The sequence below is a fragment of the Dreissena polymorpha genome, chromosome 11 (assembly GCF_020536995.1).
Source record: "Dreissena polymorpha isolate Duluth1 chromosome 11, UMN_Dpol_1.0, whole genome shotgun sequence".
Classification (NCBI taxonomy): Eukaryota; Metazoa; Mollusca; class Bivalvia; order Myida; family Dreissenidae; genus Dreissena; species Dreissena polymorpha.
In genome coordinates this window covers 53,957,167-53,975,678 of record NC_068365.1, presented here as the reverse complement: position 1 = coordinate 53,975,678, position 18,512 = coordinate 53,957,167, and the positions used below count along the sequence as shown (strand labels likewise).

At 43.0% G+C, this 18,512-nt stretch overlaps 1 protein-coding gene across 23 annotated transcripts in view; it reads left to right on the top strand.

Annotated features, from left to right (window-relative positions):
- The window catches only part of LOC127851279 (protein O-mannosyl-transferase TMTC3-like), a 93,362-nt gene that overhangs the window by 32,545 nt on the left and 42,305 nt on the right, over positions 1–18,512 (top strand). For all 23 annotated transcript variants that reach the window (XM_052384931.1, XM_052384955.1, XM_052384954.1 and 20 more), the window contains 5 exons: positions 329–453; positions 2,056–2,159; positions 5,810–5,892; positions 10,710–10,782; positions 16,245–16,331. In XM_052384931.1, the coding sequence (XP_052240891.1) occupies positions 329–453; positions 2,056–2,159; positions 5,810–5,892; positions 10,710–10,782; positions 16,245–16,331 (472 nt within the window). The remainder of the gene's footprint in view (positions 1–328; positions 454–2,055; positions 2,160–5,809; positions 5,893–10,709; positions 10,783–16,244; positions 16,332–18,512) is intronic.

Here is an 18,512-nt window from a genome sequence, read left to right as displayed (position 1 = left end):
GCTTTTTGAACTATATTAAAATGACAAAGTTATATATTTTGGGCAAGTTTGATCTTGTCACATTTCAGTAACTCCGCTTTTGATTAGATTAGTTTAAATAAGATTGTACACAAATTGACTGTCATACTTAAGTTTTGTTCTTTAAGGCAACATATTTAAGTAGCGGAATTCTAGTTGACTTGAGAAATGTAAAGGATATGCCATTATAGCACGACAAAATTATATTAGAATCTGTTGGATTAGTCTTATATGAATATGATAACAATGATTAAGATGACGTTCAAAGACAAACTTGTAAGATTACATTTTTACCGTTATCAACGCCCAGTGTACAGCCGGATGACATTGGTGCCCACCAGAATGTGGGACGCACCCTGAAGACCCTGCAGAGGTTTGATGAGGCAGAGCAGGCCTTCCTGGCAGCCAAGAACCTCTTCCCCCCTGTCATCAAAGGTTGAATTAGGTTTTATGTCCCCTAAGAGAATTGTATGGTAAATGCTGTGTCTGTCCTGCCTACCTTCGGTGGCGTTTTATACCTCAACTCCGTTTTTACTTGCCCTACTTGTTTGCATTATTCTTATGGTTTATTGTTGCTTTTAGTTTACAGAGTGTCCTCATGACCTATTGCAATGTTTTAATAGTTAGATTATTATACTGTTATATTATCTAAATTATAAATCTAAAGAGGACATTATGGTTGAGTCCAGAGTGCATGAACTGTAACTCTCTACAGTTGTTTCCCTTGTGTTGTATCTAGTAAGGAGCCCAATTATGCAGAATTAATTGTTTGTTCACATCATAACTCACAAAGTAATTAAGGGTTTCAAATGAAACTTCATGTGAAGGTCAACAATGCCAAACTCAATACTAAACAACAAAACTAGACTTAAAACTGTTTAAGGATGTGAGTATTTTGACATTGTGACATTAATCACATTATGATTTGCAAGTTATTTTGTTGTTGTTTTTTTGTGTGTTTTGTTTGCTGAAATTTTGCGTTTTTTAACAGTCAGTTTTATCACAGCTGTCACTTTACCCACGAACACATTTATTGGTTAAGCAGGAATGTCTGTACTTAGTGTACATACTTAGGCAGGACTGACAACAACCCAACTTGAATCCGAGGTGCGAGGACAATAGCCCTAGAAAGGATTTCATGACCAATCCCACACCAGTTATTTGGCCAGGCCAGGGGTCAAATCTTGGATGTGTAGTCCACATTTATGTGGGACCCTGGAAAATATTTCTCGCCCTTTTTTGTCTATTTTTTATTGTCAATGTTGACACACCGAACATGTTTTATTGGCTTTTGAAAATGTTTTCACTAATGTTCACATGTAAAGACTGAGTGTCATGTTTTAGACCATGTCCTACACTGTCAAAGAGATCAAAGGTCAATTTTTTTGTATCAATACTGCTTGTCCAGACTGTAGCCTTAATCATTTATCAGGTGTTGGCCACAAATTCTTTCTATGTAGAGACGTTTTGTTTCGTGAAAGATCCATGCACCTGGCCCAAAGGTCAAAGTCACATTTAGAGGTCAAAAGTCAAATGCTCAAAATACGACATTGTACAACGTGTGCACAATGTAATTCATGTATGATCATTCAAACAGAAATTTTGAAATAACAATCCATACTCTGTTGAGAGGACCGACTGAGCATAATGCCTCTTTATAAACATTAAGGGGGCACTCATGTCAGGATTTGAACAATCAGTTACTTCAATTTTCTGTAATAGAGCATTGCTCTGAGAGAATGGGGTTTAATGCATGTGCGCTAAGTGTAGTCCCAGATAAGCATGTGAAGTTGGCACAGGCTTATCAGGTATGACACTTCCGCTTTTATTGTTAGGTTTTTTGTTTAAAGGACTTCTCTTCTGAGCAAAAATCTAAAATCCAGTGAAAGGGGAAATTGTTGTCCCTGATTAGCCTGTGCGTACTGTACCGGCTAATCTGGGACAACACTTTTCACACATGCATTAAGCCCAGAATTCCCAGAACCAGGCTCATATGGCAGCTTGAAAGTGCTCAGTATTTCATATAATGTTTCTCAGGTCGCAGTTACCAAGCACGTGTGGCCCCCAGTCACTTGAACGTGTTCCTCAACTTGGCCTCACTATACTCAAGGGATAACAGCAGGCTGCTGGAGGCTGATGAGGTGAGTGGGATCGCATGAGGTGGTAGTGGGCTCAAGTGTGAGTGGGATCACATGAGGTGGTAGTGGGCTCAAGTGTGAGTGGGATCACATGAGGTGGTAGTGGGCTTAAGTGTGAGTGGGATCACATGAGGTGGTAGTGGGCTCACGTGTGAGTGGGATCGCATGAGGTGATAGTGGGCTCAAGTGTGAGTGGGATCCAAGGGTGGTAGTGGGCTCATGTGTGAGTGGGATTGCATGAAGTGGTAGTGGGCTCAAGTGTGAGTGGGATCGCATGAGGTGGTAGTGGGCTCAAGTGTGAGTGGGATCGCATGAGTTGGTAGTGGACTCAAGTGTGGGAATAGTTGTGCCTGGGATCTTATGTGGTGTGAGTGGTATCAGGTGTTTTTGAATAGGAGTGAGTAGACCCATGTGGAAGTGGGATCAAGCGAGAGAGGGATCAGATATGGTTGATTGGGATCATATAAGGTTTGAGAAGGGTGAAATGTGAGTTTGAGGGGAGGTGGTTTGAGAGGGATCACATTAGGGTTAAGTAGGGTCAAGTGTGAGTGGCATCGAATTTGAGTGGGATCATTTGTGGTTTGAATGAATTCAGATGTGAATTGATGGTATGAGATGTGGTATTGGTGTGATAGGATGTTGTATATGTGGGAGCAAGTGTTATTTGATGTGGATCATACGTGGTTTGAGTGGGACAGGTGTGGTGTGAGTGAATTTAGGTGGTATGTGCGTGCAATCTAATGTTTTATTAGTTGGGATATATTATATGATTATTTTTTTTGGATACTTTTGTCCATGGTTTGTTTTGCTTCTATAACATTAGAGGCCACCTTTATTGTCCAATCTTCATGAAACTTGGTTAACATTTTAATGTCCCCCAGTCTATTCTGGGGGACATCAGCCTACCGCTTATGAAGTTCCTGTCTCGTTTATGTTGCAATAAACCTCCTGAACAACCCGTCTTATGCTCAAAGTGCACACACCAGTACATGCACATCGAAGTGGTACACGCACTTTTTGAGTTCCTGGAAACTGTCCGGTCACTAAGCGCACCACTGCATGAACACTTAAAAACCGCAGAACCTGCAACACTGATCTTGTACCTCATGGGAATGATCGATGACGTCATAGCAGACTTGATGCCTATAGAACTCTATCCAGAGTTTCTGATTAACTGCGCCAATTTTCTACAATTGGTACTTGCAGTATATAGTCATCAACAGAACTTCATGCATGTCGTCGAACCCTAAACCTGGCACTTCCAAATTTCGCTTTATTTTTTATAAGTAAAAGTGCACAGGACGCTTATTAGGGTATCAATATGACGCGTTCAAAGAACTGAGAAAGAAAGTACACCCTTGCGATAACCAAGGGTCATGCTTCAAAACAATCTATGTGTTTACATGTATATAATTATATACATAACAATTTTACTTAATCTCTACTTATTTACATTGACTGTCTTTTGTATTTGTGCTATGTTTGTATCGTTTGTTTGTATCATGTACATCTTCAGAAAATGGAGGCAATAAAGATATATATATATATATATATATATATATATTGTTTTTGCCCTGTCTGTTTGTTTGTTGGTTTGTTTGTATCAAACTTTAACATTGGCCATAACTTTTGCAATATTGAAGATAGCAACTTGATATTTGGCATGCATGTGTATCTCATGGAGCTGCACATTTTGAGTGGTGAAAAGTCAAGGTCATCCTTCAAGGTCAAAGGTAAAATATATGGGGGGGGGGCATAGTGTTTCACAAACACATCTTGTTCCAAATGATATCCCTGTCAAATATAAAACTGTGTCATTCTTTATCAAAAATAAGGTCACTAGAATGAATTGAAGACAAGCTATTGAACACAAGAAGTCACATTTTTAGCTCGCCCAGCATATGGCGCTTACGGTAAGCTTTTAAGGCCACTTTCGTATGTGGATCGCAGACATTTACCTTGTGAACACTAGAGGCCTCATTTATTTCCCAATCTTCATGAAACTAGAGTCAGAACATTTGTCTTAATAATGTCTAGGCAGAATTTAAAACTGGGTCACCTGGGGTGGGGCTGAAGTAAATCCTTGAGAATTGTACTGAAGTCTCTTTCTTTTCCACAAACTTCATGAAACTTTCCCAAATACCTTGTTTTAATGATATTTTAGCTGAGTTAGACAATAGTTCTGGTACACAATTTTCTTTATATGGCTTTAAAAACTCTTTGAGATACACTTTCAGTCCTAACTGCTTTTTCAAAATGATATCCCAGCCAAGTTCAAAAATTGGTCTGTTCTGTTGAAAAACATTTCTGCAGAGGGCAAGTCAGTTTGTGGTATATCTCTGTACTGAAACCTTTTGAGCACTACAGAAGTCACATTTCTTTTAAAGCTTCATAAAACTTTCTCATAACATTTGTACTGAGGTCAGCTGAATAAAATGGCCGTAAGCGGGCAGGGCAGTTTTCATTAAATGGCTAGTGAATCCATGTGCTCACGTATGAAGTTAAAAGGAAATGCCAATTCAGTATTCAACTTGCTTAGAACATTTGTTTTAAATATATCTCTACCAAGTTCAAAAATGTTTCCATTCTGTTGAAAATATGGCTTCCACAGGGTGTGGCAGAAAAGCGTGTAATTTTTACACACATTTATGTTGCTTCCTTTTTAAGGATGAATACATTTGAAACCAGTCAGGTGAATGTACAAATAACTTTTATTAAAACAAATGCTAATAACTTGCTTTTAAAGTGGAGATACTGTGTTGAAAGTGTTGGTGCATGAAACTAACATGTATAAATGGCATGAGATTACATTGGGATCAGTTTGGTCAAGGTCACTGTTTCTAAAAAAATTGTTTATACTCTCAAAAGTTTGAGTTCTGTATGGGATTATTGTTCTTAAATAGTGTATGTTGGTTGCTAACATGCACAGCTTTTGACTTTATTTAGTACCATTTTAATCAAGGTCAACATCACTGTTACTTAAATAGAAAAACTGTTTTCTGCTAAAAGAACTAGATAGAGATTGTGTGCTTAATTTGTTCATTAAGGTGGCTAACATGCAAACCAATTGCACAATTATTTACCGGTATATTAAATAATTTCTTTAATGTTGAAAACCTGATTTTGTGGTATTGCCATAGTTCTTGTTTAAAATGGAAATTAAGTTCTGTATTACATGTTGTGTTAGGGAAATAAGGGGTTATGTGAGTGGAATCAGGTGATTGGAGGTAGTGGGAAAATGTGTAGTGTAAATGGGATTCGTTATTGTGTGAGTAGGATAACATGTTGGATGAGTGGGTCTGGGTGTCTAATGAGTGAGACCAAGTGTTTTGTTAATGGGATTACTTATTATGTGAGTAGGATTATGTGTTGTTTAAGAGGGTGTGGGTGTAGAGTGGATGCATTTCAATAAGTCTGAGGCTTTTAATGCAATCAAGCTAAAATAAATAGGTTTAAACTAAACTAGAGTGGGTGGGGGCAAGCATTTCAACATCATACCATATGTTTTTTTTATACAAATCTTGATGATTTAAATTTTGAAGAAAGGTTCGACAAAACCTTTTCATTTTAATAAACATGCCGCTTACAACTGACTCAAACATAAACCATAAAAAGATTTTAGAGTGCTTATTGAGATTTCAAGACTATTTCAGTTATTGAGGACTGCTACAGAGATGAGACCTGACTATGTACAGGGCTGGATCAACAGGGGTGACATCATGATGAAACTGAAGCGGTACGGCACACTTTATATCATTCTGGCTACTTGTTAGAACTACAATCTAAAACATGGTCATATATGACATTTCTTAAACAAAAATAAGGTATATGGGCCTTGCTGTGGGAACACAGGGCTTAATACATGAGCCTGGCTGTGAGAATGCAGTGCTTAATGCATGTGCCTCGCTGTGGGAACACTGAGCTTAAATAATGCATATGCCTCGCTGTGGGAACATAGGGCTTAATGCATGAGCCTCGCTGTGGGAACACAGCTTAATGTATGTGCCTCGCTGTGGGAACACAGGGCTTAATGCATGAGCCTCACTGTGGGAACATAGGGCTTAATGCATGAGCCTCGCTGTGGGAACACAGCTTAATGTATGTGCCTCGCAGTGGGAACATAGGGCTTAATACATGAGCCTGGCTGTGGGAACGCAGTGCTTAATGCATGTGCCTCGCTGTGGGAACACTGGGCTTAATGCATGAGCCTCGCTGTGGGAACACGGCTTAATGTATGAGCCTCGCTGTGGGAACACTGGGCTTAATGCATGAGCCTCGCTGTGGGAACACGTCTTAATGTATGAGCCTCGCTGTGGGAACATTGGGCTTAATGCATGTGCCTCGCTGTGGGAACACTGAGCTTAAATAATGCATATGCCTCGCTGTGGGAACATAGGGCTTAATGCATGAGCCTCGCTGTGGGAACACGGCTTAATGTATGTGCCTCGCTGTGGGAACACAGGGCTGCATGCATGAGCCTCGCTGTGGGTACACAGGGCTTAATGCATATGCCTCGCTGTGGGAACATAGGGCTTAATGCATAAGCCTTGCTGTGGGAACATAGGGCTTAATGCATGAGCCTCGCTGTGGGAACATAGGGCTTAATGCATGAGCCTCGCTGTGGGAACACGGCTTAATGTATGTGCCTCGCTGTGGGAACACAGGGCTTAATGCATGAGCCTCGCTGTGGGAACACAGGGCTTAATGCATGACCCTCGCTGTGGGAACACAGGGCTTAATGCATGAGCCTCGCTGTGGGAACATAGTGCTTAATGCATGAGCCTTGCTGTGGGAACATAGGACTTAATGCATGAGCCTCGCTGTGGGAACATAGGGCTTAATGCATGAGCCTCGCTGTGGGAACACAGGGCTTAATACATGTGCCTGGCTGTGGGAACACAGGGCTTAATGTATGTGCCTGGCTGTGGTAACACAGGGCTTAATGTATGTGCCTGGCTGTAGGAACACAGGGCTTAATGTATGTGCCTTGCTGTGGGAACACAGGGCTTAATGCATGTGCCTCGCTGTGGGAACAAAGGACTTAATGCATGTGCCTTGCTGTGGGAACACAGGGCTTAATGCATGAGCCTCGCTGTGGGAACACAGGGCTTAATACATGTGCCTGGCTGTGGGAACACAGGGCTTAATGTATGTGCCTGGCTGTGGGAACACAGGGCTTAATGTATGTGCCTGGCTGTGGTAACACAGGGCTTAATGCATGTGCCTCGCTGTGGTAACACAGGGCTTAATGTATGTGCCTCGCTGTGGTAAAACAGGGCTTAATGTATGTGCCTGGCTGTAGGAACACAGGGCTTAATGCATGTGCCTTGCTGTGGGAACATAGGGCTCAATGCATGAGCCTCGCTGTGGGAGAACAGGGCTTAATGCATGAGCCTCACTGTGGGAACTTAGGGCTTAATGCATGAGCCTAGCTGTGGTAACATAGGGCTTAATGCATGAGCCTCGCTGTGGGAACATAAGGCTTTATGCATCGGCCTCGCTGTGGGAACATAGGGCTTAATGCATGAGCCTTGCTGTGGGAACACAGGGCTTAAAGCATGTGCCTCGCTGTGGGAACATAGGGCTTAATCCATGAGCCTCCCTGTGGGAACATAGGGCTTAATGCATGTGCCTCGCTGTGGGAACATAGGGCTTAATGCATGAGCCTCGCTGTGGGAACATAGGACTTTATGCATGAGCCTCGCTGTGGGAACATAGGGCTTATTGCATGAACCTTGGTGTGGGAACACAGGGCTTAATGCATGTGCCTCGCTGTGGGAACATAGGGCTTAATGCATGAGCCTCGCTGTGGTAACATAGGGCTTAATACATGTTCCTCGCTGTGGGAACATAGGGCTTAATGCATGAGCCTCGCTGTGGGAACATAGGACTTAATGCATGAGCCTCGCTGTGGGAACATAGGGCTTAATGCATGTGCCTCGCTGTGGGAACATAGGGCTTAATGCATGAGCCTGGCTGTGGGAACATAGGGCTTAATTCATGAGCCTCGCTATGGGAACATAGGGCTTAATTCATTTGCCTTGCTGTGGGAACACTGAGCTTAAATAATGCATATGCCTGGCTGTGGGAACATAGGGCTTAATGCATGAGCCTCGCTGTGGGAACATAGGGCTTAATGCATGTGCCTCCCTGTGGGAACATAGGACTTAATACATGTGCCTTGCTGTGGGAACATAGGGCTTAATACATGTGCCTTGCTGTGGGAACATAATGCTTAATACATGTGCCTTGCTGTGGGAACATAGGACTTAATGCATGTGCCTCGCTGTGGGAACATAGGACTTAATACATGTGCCTTGCTGTGGGAACACAGGGCTTAAATAATGCATATGCCTGGCTGTGGGAACATAGGGCTGGCTTAATGCATTAGCCTCGCTGTGGGAACATAGGACTTAATGCATGTGCCTCGCTGTGCAAACATAGGACTTAATGCATGTGCCTCGCTGTGGGAACACAGGGCTTAATGCATGAGCCTCGCTGTTGGAACACAGGGCTTAATGCACGTGCCTGGCTGTGGGAACACAGGGCTTAATGCATGAGCCTCCCTGTGGGAACATAGGACTTAATGCATGAGCCTCGCTGTGGGAACACAGGGCTTAATGTATGTGCCTCGCTGTGGGAACACAGGGCTTAATGCATGAGTTTCGCTGTGGGAACACAGGGCTTAATGCATGAGCCTCGCTGTGGGAACATAGGGCTTAATGCATGAGCCTCGCTGTGGGAACATAGGGCTTAATGCATGAGCCTCTCACTGTGGGAACATAGGGATTAATGCATGTGCCTCGCTGTGGGAACATGAGGCTTAATGCATGAGCCTCACTGTGGGAACATAGGGCTTAATGCATGAGCCTCACTGTGGGAACATAGGGCTTAATGCATGAGACTCGCTGTGGGAACATTAGGCTTAATGCATGAGCCGCGCTGTGGGAACATAGGGCTTAATGCATGAGCCTCAATGTGGGAACATAGGGCTTAATGCATGAGCCTCACTGTGGGAACATAGGGCTTAATGCATGTGCCTCGCTATGGGAACATGAGGCTTAATGCATGAGCCTCGCTGTGGGAACATGAGGCTTAATGCATGAGCCTCGCTGTGGGAACACAGGGCTTAATGCATGAGCCTCGCTGTGGGAACATAGGACTTAATGCATGAGCCTCGCTGTGGGAACATAGGGCTTAATTCATTTGCCTTGCTGTGGGAACACTGAGCTTAAATAATGCATAAGCCTGGCTGTGGGAACACAGGACTTAATGCATGTGCCTCGCTATGGGAACATAAGGGCTCAATGCACGTGCCTCGCTTTGGGAACACAGGACTTAAATAATGCATGAGCCTCACTGTGGGAACAAAGGGCTTAATGCATGTGCCTCCCTGTGGGAACACTGGGCTTTATGCATGTGCCTCGCTTTGGGAACACAGGGCTTAATGCATGTGCCTGGCTGTGGGAACACAGGGCTTAATGCATGAGCCTCGCTGTGGGAACACAGGGCTTAATGCATGAGCCTCCCTGTGGGAACACTGGGCTTTATGCATGTGCCTCGCTTTTGGAACACAGGGCTTAATGCATGAGTCTGGCTGTGGGAACACAGGGCTTAATGCATGAGTCTGGCTGTGGGAACACAGGGCTTAATGCATGAGCCTCGCTGTGGGAACATAGGGCTTAATGCATGAGCCTGGCTGTTGGAACACGGGGCTTAATGCATGAGCCTCGCTGTGGGAACACAGGGCTTAATGTATGTGCCTGGCTGTAGGAACACAGGGCTTAATGTATGTGCCTGGCTGTAGGAACACAGGGCTTAATGTATGAGTCTGGCTGTGGGAACAAAGGGCTTAATGCATGAGCCTCGCTGTGGGAACACAGGGCTTAATGCATGTGCCTTGCTGTGGGAACACAGTGCTTAATACATGAGCCTCGCTGTGGGAACACGGGGCTTAATGCATGAGTCTGGCTGTAGGAACACAGGGCTTAATGCATGATCTTGGCTGTGGGAACACAGGGCTTAATGCATGAGCCTCGCTGTGGGAACTCAACACTAAATGCATGTGCCTCGCTGTGGGAACACAGGGCTTAACGCATGAGCCTGGCTGTGGGAACACAGGGCTTAATGCATGAATCTCTTTGTGGGAACATAGGGCTTAATGCATTTGCCTGGCTGTGGGAACACACGGCTTAATGCATGCACATGTAGTGTTGGCCCATATGAGCCAGACTTGTTCACAAAGACTAATCAGGGATAACACTTTCCCCACATGCACTAAGCCCTGTTTTCCCAAAGCGAGACTCAATAAAAAATCACAATATGAACATAGAGTTAAAGATGTTTAATGATAATTGCTGTACAAATGTATCTAAATTGCAAATATTGTGAAAGTGTCAGTATTGAGTTTGATAGTGATAAGCCGTTTTACTGTATTTGCAATTGAAAATTTTATAAGAAACCTTAACAAAACTAAATCCTTATTTCTCAAGCACATGACATTACTATATTTCAGTTATGTTTACATTTTAAAGGAGTTTGCTTTGTTTGTAGCCACCAAGACGCCATCTTTGTGTATGAAACAGCTCTCAAGTATGAACCAGACAATGCTGATGTCCATTACAATGTGAGTAATCATGAAGTATAAACCAGACAATGCTGATGTCCTTTACAATGTGAGTACTCCTGAAGTATGAACCAGACAATGCTGATTTCCATTACAATGTGAGTACTCATAAAGTATGAACCAGACAATGCTGATGTCCATAACAATGTGAGTACTCATGAAGTATGAACCAGTCAATGATGATGTCCATTACAATGTGAGTACTCATGAAGTATGAACCAGTCAATGCTGATGTCCATTACAATGTGAGTACTCATTAAGTATGAACCAGACAATGCTGATTTCCATTACAATGTGAGTAATCATGAAGTATGAACCAGTCAATGCTGATGTCCATTACAATGTGAGTACTCATGAAGTATGAACCAGTCAATGCTGATTTCCATTACAATGTGAGTAATCATGAAGTATGAACCAGACAATGCTGATGTCCATTACAATGTGAGTACTCATGAAGTATGAACCAGTCAATGCTGATGTCCATTACAATGTGAGTACTCATGAAGTATGAACCAGTCAATGCTGATGTCCATTACAATGTGAGTACTCATGAAGTATGAACCAGTCAATGCTGATGTCCATTACAATGTGAGTACCCATGAAGTATGAACCAGTCAATGCTGATGTCCATTACAATGTGAGTACTCATGAAGTATGAACCGGTCAATGCTGATGTCCATTACAATGTGAGTACTCATGAAGTATGAACCAGTCAATGCTGATGTCCATTACAATGTGAGTACTCATGAAGTATGAACCAGTCAATGCTGATGTCCATTACAATGTGAGTACTCATGAAGTATGAACCAGTCAATGCTGATTTCCATTACAATGTGAGTAATCATGAAGTATGAACCAGACAATGCTGATGTCCATTACAATGTGAGTACTCATGAAGTATGAACCAGTCAATGCTGATGTCCATTACAATGTGAGTACTCATGAAGTATGAACCAGTCAATGCTGATGTCCATTACAATGTGAGTACTCATGAAGTATGAACCAGTCAATGCTGATGTCCATTACAATGTGAGTACCCATGAAGTATGAACCAGTCAATGCTGATGTCCATTACAATGTGAGTACTCATGAAGTATGAACCAGTCAATGCTGATGTCCATTACAATGTGAGTACTCATGAAGTATGAACCAGTCAATGCTGATGTCCATTACAATGTGAGTACTCATGAAGTATGAACCAGTCAATGCTGATGTCCATTACAATGTGAGTACTCATGAAGTATGAACCAGTCAATGCTGATGTCCATTACAATGTGAGTACTCATGAAGTATGAACCAGTCAATGCTGATGTCCATTACAATGTGAGTACTCATGAAGTATGAACCAGTCAATGCTGATGTCCATTACAATGTGAGTACTCATGAAGTATGAACCAGTCAATGCTGATTGCTTGCCAAGCATAATGCTTGCTACAAAGCTTGAATTCTTGCATTGATGCAATCAAAACACCAACATCACTTCACATCATTTTGAACTTCATATTGACCGAATTTGGGCTTTATTATTTAGAAGATCCAAAGTCTTGGTTTAGCCAAAATGGCACAGTTCATGTAACCCCAATTTTGCTTTCTTATTTGAACACAATCAACACACCAACATCTCATCACCTTATTAGGGAGACTGTTTTCAGAGAAAACCCGAGCTATTGTCATAGCAAGCTAGTCCGACGTCTGCCGTAGGCGTCGTGCTAAAGCCTTAACATTGGCTCTAAAATCAAAGTGCTTCCATCTACAACTTTGAAACTTCATATGTAGATGCACCTTGATGAGTTCTACACGCCACACCCATTTTTGGGTCACTAGGTTAAAGGTCAAGGTCACTGTGACCTCTAATATCAAACTTTAACATAGGCTCTAAAATCAAAGTGCTTCCACCTGCAACATTGAAACTTTATATATAGCTGCACCTTGATGAGTTCTACATGCCACACCCATTTTTGGGTCACTAGGTCAAAGGTCAAGGTCACTGTGACCTCTAATATAAAACTTTAACAAAAACCTTAACATTGCCTCTAAAATCAAAGTGCTTCCACCTACAACTGTGAAACTTTATATGTAGATGCACCTTGATGAGTTCTACACGCCACACCCATTTTTTGTCACTAGGTCAAAGGTCAAGGTCACTGTGACCTCTAAAAAAAAAAAAAAATCTGACAAGCTTTCGCAGCCGAGCGTGGCACCCGTTATGCGGTGCTCTTGTTTTAACCTTTACATTGACCTACTTTTGGATTAATGCCCAAATTCTTAGTTTGCCCAAAATTTAGCCTTTTTTTCTAACATTGATACTGCTTGTTATCCCGAAATTTGCCGAAAAAAAATTCGGAGGGGATATAGTAATTGGTCCCGTCCGTCTGTGCATCTGTGCGTCCGTCCTTCCGTCCGAAACTTTGTCCAGAGCATAACTCCAAATCTATTCAATGGATTTACTTTAAACTTAGAATATAAACAGATGGCAACTAGGAAAAGTGCAGTGACCAAGAACAATAACTCTATCTACCTTAGTTTTTTAATTATCTCCCCTTTTATATAATTTCATAGTAAATTTTTGTCCGGAGCATAACTCTAAATCTACGGAAGGGATTTACTTGAAACTTTAAATATAAACAGATGGCAACTAGAAGAAGTGCAGTGACCAAGAACCATAACTCTATCTACCTTAGTTTTTTAATTATCTCCCCTTTTATATAATTTCAAAGTAAATTTGTGCGGAGCATAACTCTAAATCTACTAAAGGGATTTACTTGAAACTTAAAATATAAACAGATGGCAAGTAGGAGAAGTGCAGTGACTAAGAATAATAACTCTATCTACCTTAGTTTTTTTAAATTATCTCCCCTTTTATATAATTTCAAAGTACATTTTTGTTCGGAGCATAAATCTAAATCTACTGAAGGGATTTACTTGAAACGTTAAATATAAACAGATAGCAAGTAGAAGAAGTGCAGTTACTAAGAACCATAACTCTTTTGGCTGTAGTTTTTGAATTATCACCCTTTATTTATTTATTATGCCCCCATTCGAAGAAGAGGGGGTATATTGTTATGCACATGTCGGTCGGTTGGTCTGTCCGTCCGTCCGTCGGTCTGTCCGTCTGTCCGTCCGTCCGTCGGTCCGGATGATAACTCAAAAACGCTTAGGCCTAGGATCATGAAACTTCATAGGTACATTCATCATGACTGGCAGATGACACCTATTGATTTTCAGGTCACTAGGTCGAAGGTCAAGGTCACAGTGACTCGAAATAGTAAAATGGTTTCCGGATGATAACTCAAGAATGGTTAGGCCTTGGATCATGAAACTTCATAGGTACATTGATCATGACTGGCAGATGACCCCTATTGATTTTCAGGTCACTAGGTCAAAGGTCAAGGTCACAGTGACTCAAAATAGTAAAATGGTTGCCGGATGATAACTCAAGAATCCTTACGCCTAGGATCATGAAACTTCATAGGTACATTGATCATGACTGACAGATGACCCCTATTGATTTTCAGGTCACTAGGTCAAAGGTCAAGGCCACAGTGACTCGAAACAGTAAAATGGTTTCCGGATGATAACTCAAGAATGCTTACGCCTAGGATCATGAAACTTCATAGGTACGTTGATCATGATGACCCCTGTTTATTATCAGGTCACTAGGTCAAAGGTCAAGGTCACAGTGACTCGAAACAGTAAAATGGTTTCCTGATGATAACTCAAGAATGCTTACGCCTAGGATCATGAAACTTCACAGGTACATTGATCATGACTGGCAGATGACCCCTATTGATTTTCAGGTCACTAGAAGTTTTGTTCTCTAGGTCAAGTTTGAACATGGGCAAAAAACTAGGTCTAAGGGTCACTTAGTGTGTTTTTTACCATTCAGCATGGTGTCTGCTCTCTAATTCAAGTAGTTTTATTCGATCTTCACCAAACTTGGTCAGAAGTTTTATCTAGGTGATCTTAAGGCCAAGTTCGAACATGGGCCATGCCAGGCCAAAACCTAGGTCACGGGGTCACTTAGTGCGTTTTAAACATTGAGTATGGTGTCCACTGTTTTTTGTGAAGACAACATGCTAAATATTCTGTGTCAATGCGGCATGTGGGGGTATTCGTCACGTCTGTGACAAAGCTCTAGTTTTAAATGATCTTTAAATTTAATTTCATAATAAATATTTTAGCTTTTCAATTTTAATATCTCCCTTTATCTAATTGTACAATAATATTTTAAATTGAACACTGAAGTATTCACTGTAAAGTGAATAGAGGAGTTTAAGAAAAAATACGTGATCAAGAACAGTACCTGTTTATATTCTTCTTTTTTAATTACCTCCCTTTCTTTCATGTCCATATATTTAATTCTCTACAGCATAATCCCAACAGTATATAATTAATTGATCATTGAAATATAAATAGATGACACAGGTGCCATGTTTTACAAATATTATTCTACTCTCTATAACAAATGTTGTCATACAAGCAAACACATTTCGGCGGGGATTTGGCACTACTGTGACAAGCTCTTGTTATAAAGGTTGGTGTAGTGCATGTATATATTCTATTAAAAATCTCAAAACACCCACACTACTTGACCCCATTTTGACCTTGACATAGACCTCATTTTTTGTACTTACACATGTATACTTATCCCTATGGGCCTATGAATCAATGCTTACCAAGCTTCTCCTGGGGCATAAGCATTTATTGAATGTAGCATCTTGTTTATTTACACATGGAAGATGGTCAGTCCCAATTATTTGGTATCAAGAGCTTTCTCAGTATTGTGTAGATGTTCATGGATATTTCATTTTGGATTGTCATAGCTTAACCCATATTGTGCATATTCCAGCTTGGAGTGTCGGTACCAGTATTGTGTAGATGTCCATGCATTTGTCATCTTGGTTGTCAGAGTTTTACCAGTATTATAAAGATGTTTGTTCATATTTATGCCTCCGGATCGAAAGATCGGGGGTATATTGTTTTTGGCCTGTCTGTCATTGTATGTGTGTGTGTGTGTGTGTGTGTGTATCCCAAAACTTTAACCAAAACTTTTACCTTGGTCATAACTTTTGCAATATTGAAGATAGCAACTTGATATTTGGCATGCATGTGTATCTCATGGAGCTGCACATTTTGAGTGGTGAAAGGTCAAGGTCATCCTTCAAGGTCAAAGGTCAAAAAGACAAATTCAAAAACTTAACCAAAACTTAAACCTTCTTCATAACTTTTGCAATATTGAAGATAGCAACTTGATATTTGGCATGCATTTGTATCTCATGGAGCTGCACATTTTTAGTGGTGAAAGGTCAAGGTCATCCTTCAAGGTCAAAGGTCCAATTTATGGCTTCAACGCGGCGCAAAAGGGGGCATTGTGTTTCTGACAAACACATCTCTTGTTTTTTCTTGGAGTGATAGACCTTTACCACCCTTGTGCACTATTGTTTACATTTTGCATGTTACAGCTTGGCGTGGTGAACATGGAGCTGGGTAACAAGCCTCGAGCCTTGAAGTACTTTGATGAGGCCATCAAACATGACCCTGACCACTGGGTGAGTCACATGACCCGGACCACTGGGTGAGTCACATGACCCTGACCACTGGGTGAGTCACATGACCGGGACCAATGGGTGAGTCACATGACCCTGACCACTGGGTGAGTCACATGACCAAGACCACTGGGTGAGTCACATGACCCGGACCACTGGGTGAGTCACATGACCTGGATCACATGGTGAGTCACATGACCCGGACCACTGGGTGAGTCACATGACCTGGACCACTGGGTGAGTCACATGACCTGGACCACTGGGTGAGTCACATGACCCGGACCACTGGGTGAGTCACATGACAAAGACCACTGGGTGAGTCACAAGACCCAGACCACTGGTTGAGTCATATGACCCAGAACACTGGATGAGTGGCAAGACCCGGACCACTGGGTGAGTTACATGACCCAGACCACTGGGTGAGTCACATGACCCATACAACAGGATGAGTCACATGACCTGGACCACTGGGTGAGTCACATGACCCAGATCACTGGATGAGTGGCAAGACCCGGACCACTGGGTGAGTCACATGACCCAGACCACTGGGTAAGTCACATGACCCAGATCACTGGGTGAGTCATATGACCTGGACCACTTGGTAAGTAACATTACCCGGACCTCTGGGTGAGTCACATGACCCAGATCACTGGGTGAGTCACATGACCCAGATCACTGGGTGAGTCACATGACCCAGACCACTGGATGAGTCACATGACCCGGACCACTTGGTAAGTAACATGACCTGGAACTCTGGGTGAGTTACATGACCTGGACCACTGGGTGTGTTACATGACCCGGACCATTGGGTGAGTCACATGACCCAGACCACTGGGTGAGTCACATGACCCGGACCACTGGGTGAGTCACCTGACCTGGACCACTGGGTGAGTCACATGACCCAGACCACTGGGTGAGTTACATGACCTGGACCACTGGGTGTGTTACATGACCCGGACAACTACCCAAACTACTGGGTGAGGCACATGACCTGGACAACTTGGTGAGTAAAATGACCTGGACCACTGAGTGAGTCACATGACCCCGACCACTGGGTGAGTTACATGACGCAGACCATTGGGTGTGTTACATGACCCGGACCACTGGATGTGTTACATGACCCAGACACTGGGTGTGTTACATCACCCGGACCACTGGGAGAGTCACATGACCCGGACCATGGGGTGTGTTACATGACCCGGACCACTGGGTGTGTTACATGACCCGGACCACTGGGTGTGTTACATGACCGGGACAACTGGGTGAGTTACATGACCCGCACCACTGGGTGTGTTACAAGACCCGGACCACTGGGTGTGTTACATGACCCTGACCACTGGGTGAGTCACATGACCCGAACAACTACCCGAACTACTGGGTGAGTCACATGACCTGGACCATTGGGTGAGTCACATGACCCAGACCACTGTGTGTGTCACATGACCCTGACCACTGGGTTTGTCACATCACCCAGAACACTGGGTTAGTCACATGACTCTGACTATTGGGTCAGTAACATGATCCAGAACACTGGACCATGGGGTGGGTCATATTACATGCATTGACCAATGGCCAACCCCTTAATGGTATGTTGTGGAGTTAACATTGCAGAAACTGACCACTGGGTGAGTCACATGACCTGGACCACTGGGTGAGTCACATGACCCGGACCACTGGGTGAGTCACATGGCCTGGACCACTGGGTGAGTCACATGACCTGGACCACAGGGTGAGTTACATTACCCGGACCATTGGGTGAGTCACATGACCCGGACCACTGGGTGAGTCACATGACCCTGACCACTGGGTGAGTCACATGACCCTGACCACTGGGTGAGTCACATGACCCAGATCACTGGATGAGTGGCAAGACCCGGACCACTGGGTGAGTCACATGACCCAGACCACTGGGTAAGTCACATGACCCAGATCACTGGGTGAGTCATATGACCTGGACCACTTGGTAAGTAACATTACCCGGACCTCTGGGTGAGTCACATGACCCAGATCACTGGGTGAGTCACATGACCCAGATCACTGGGTGAGTCACATGACCCAGACCACTGGATGAGTCACATGACCCGGACCACTTGGTAAGTAACATGACCTGGAACTCTGGGTGAGTTACATGACCTGGACCACTGGGTGTGTTACATGACCCGGACCATTGGGTGAGTCACATGA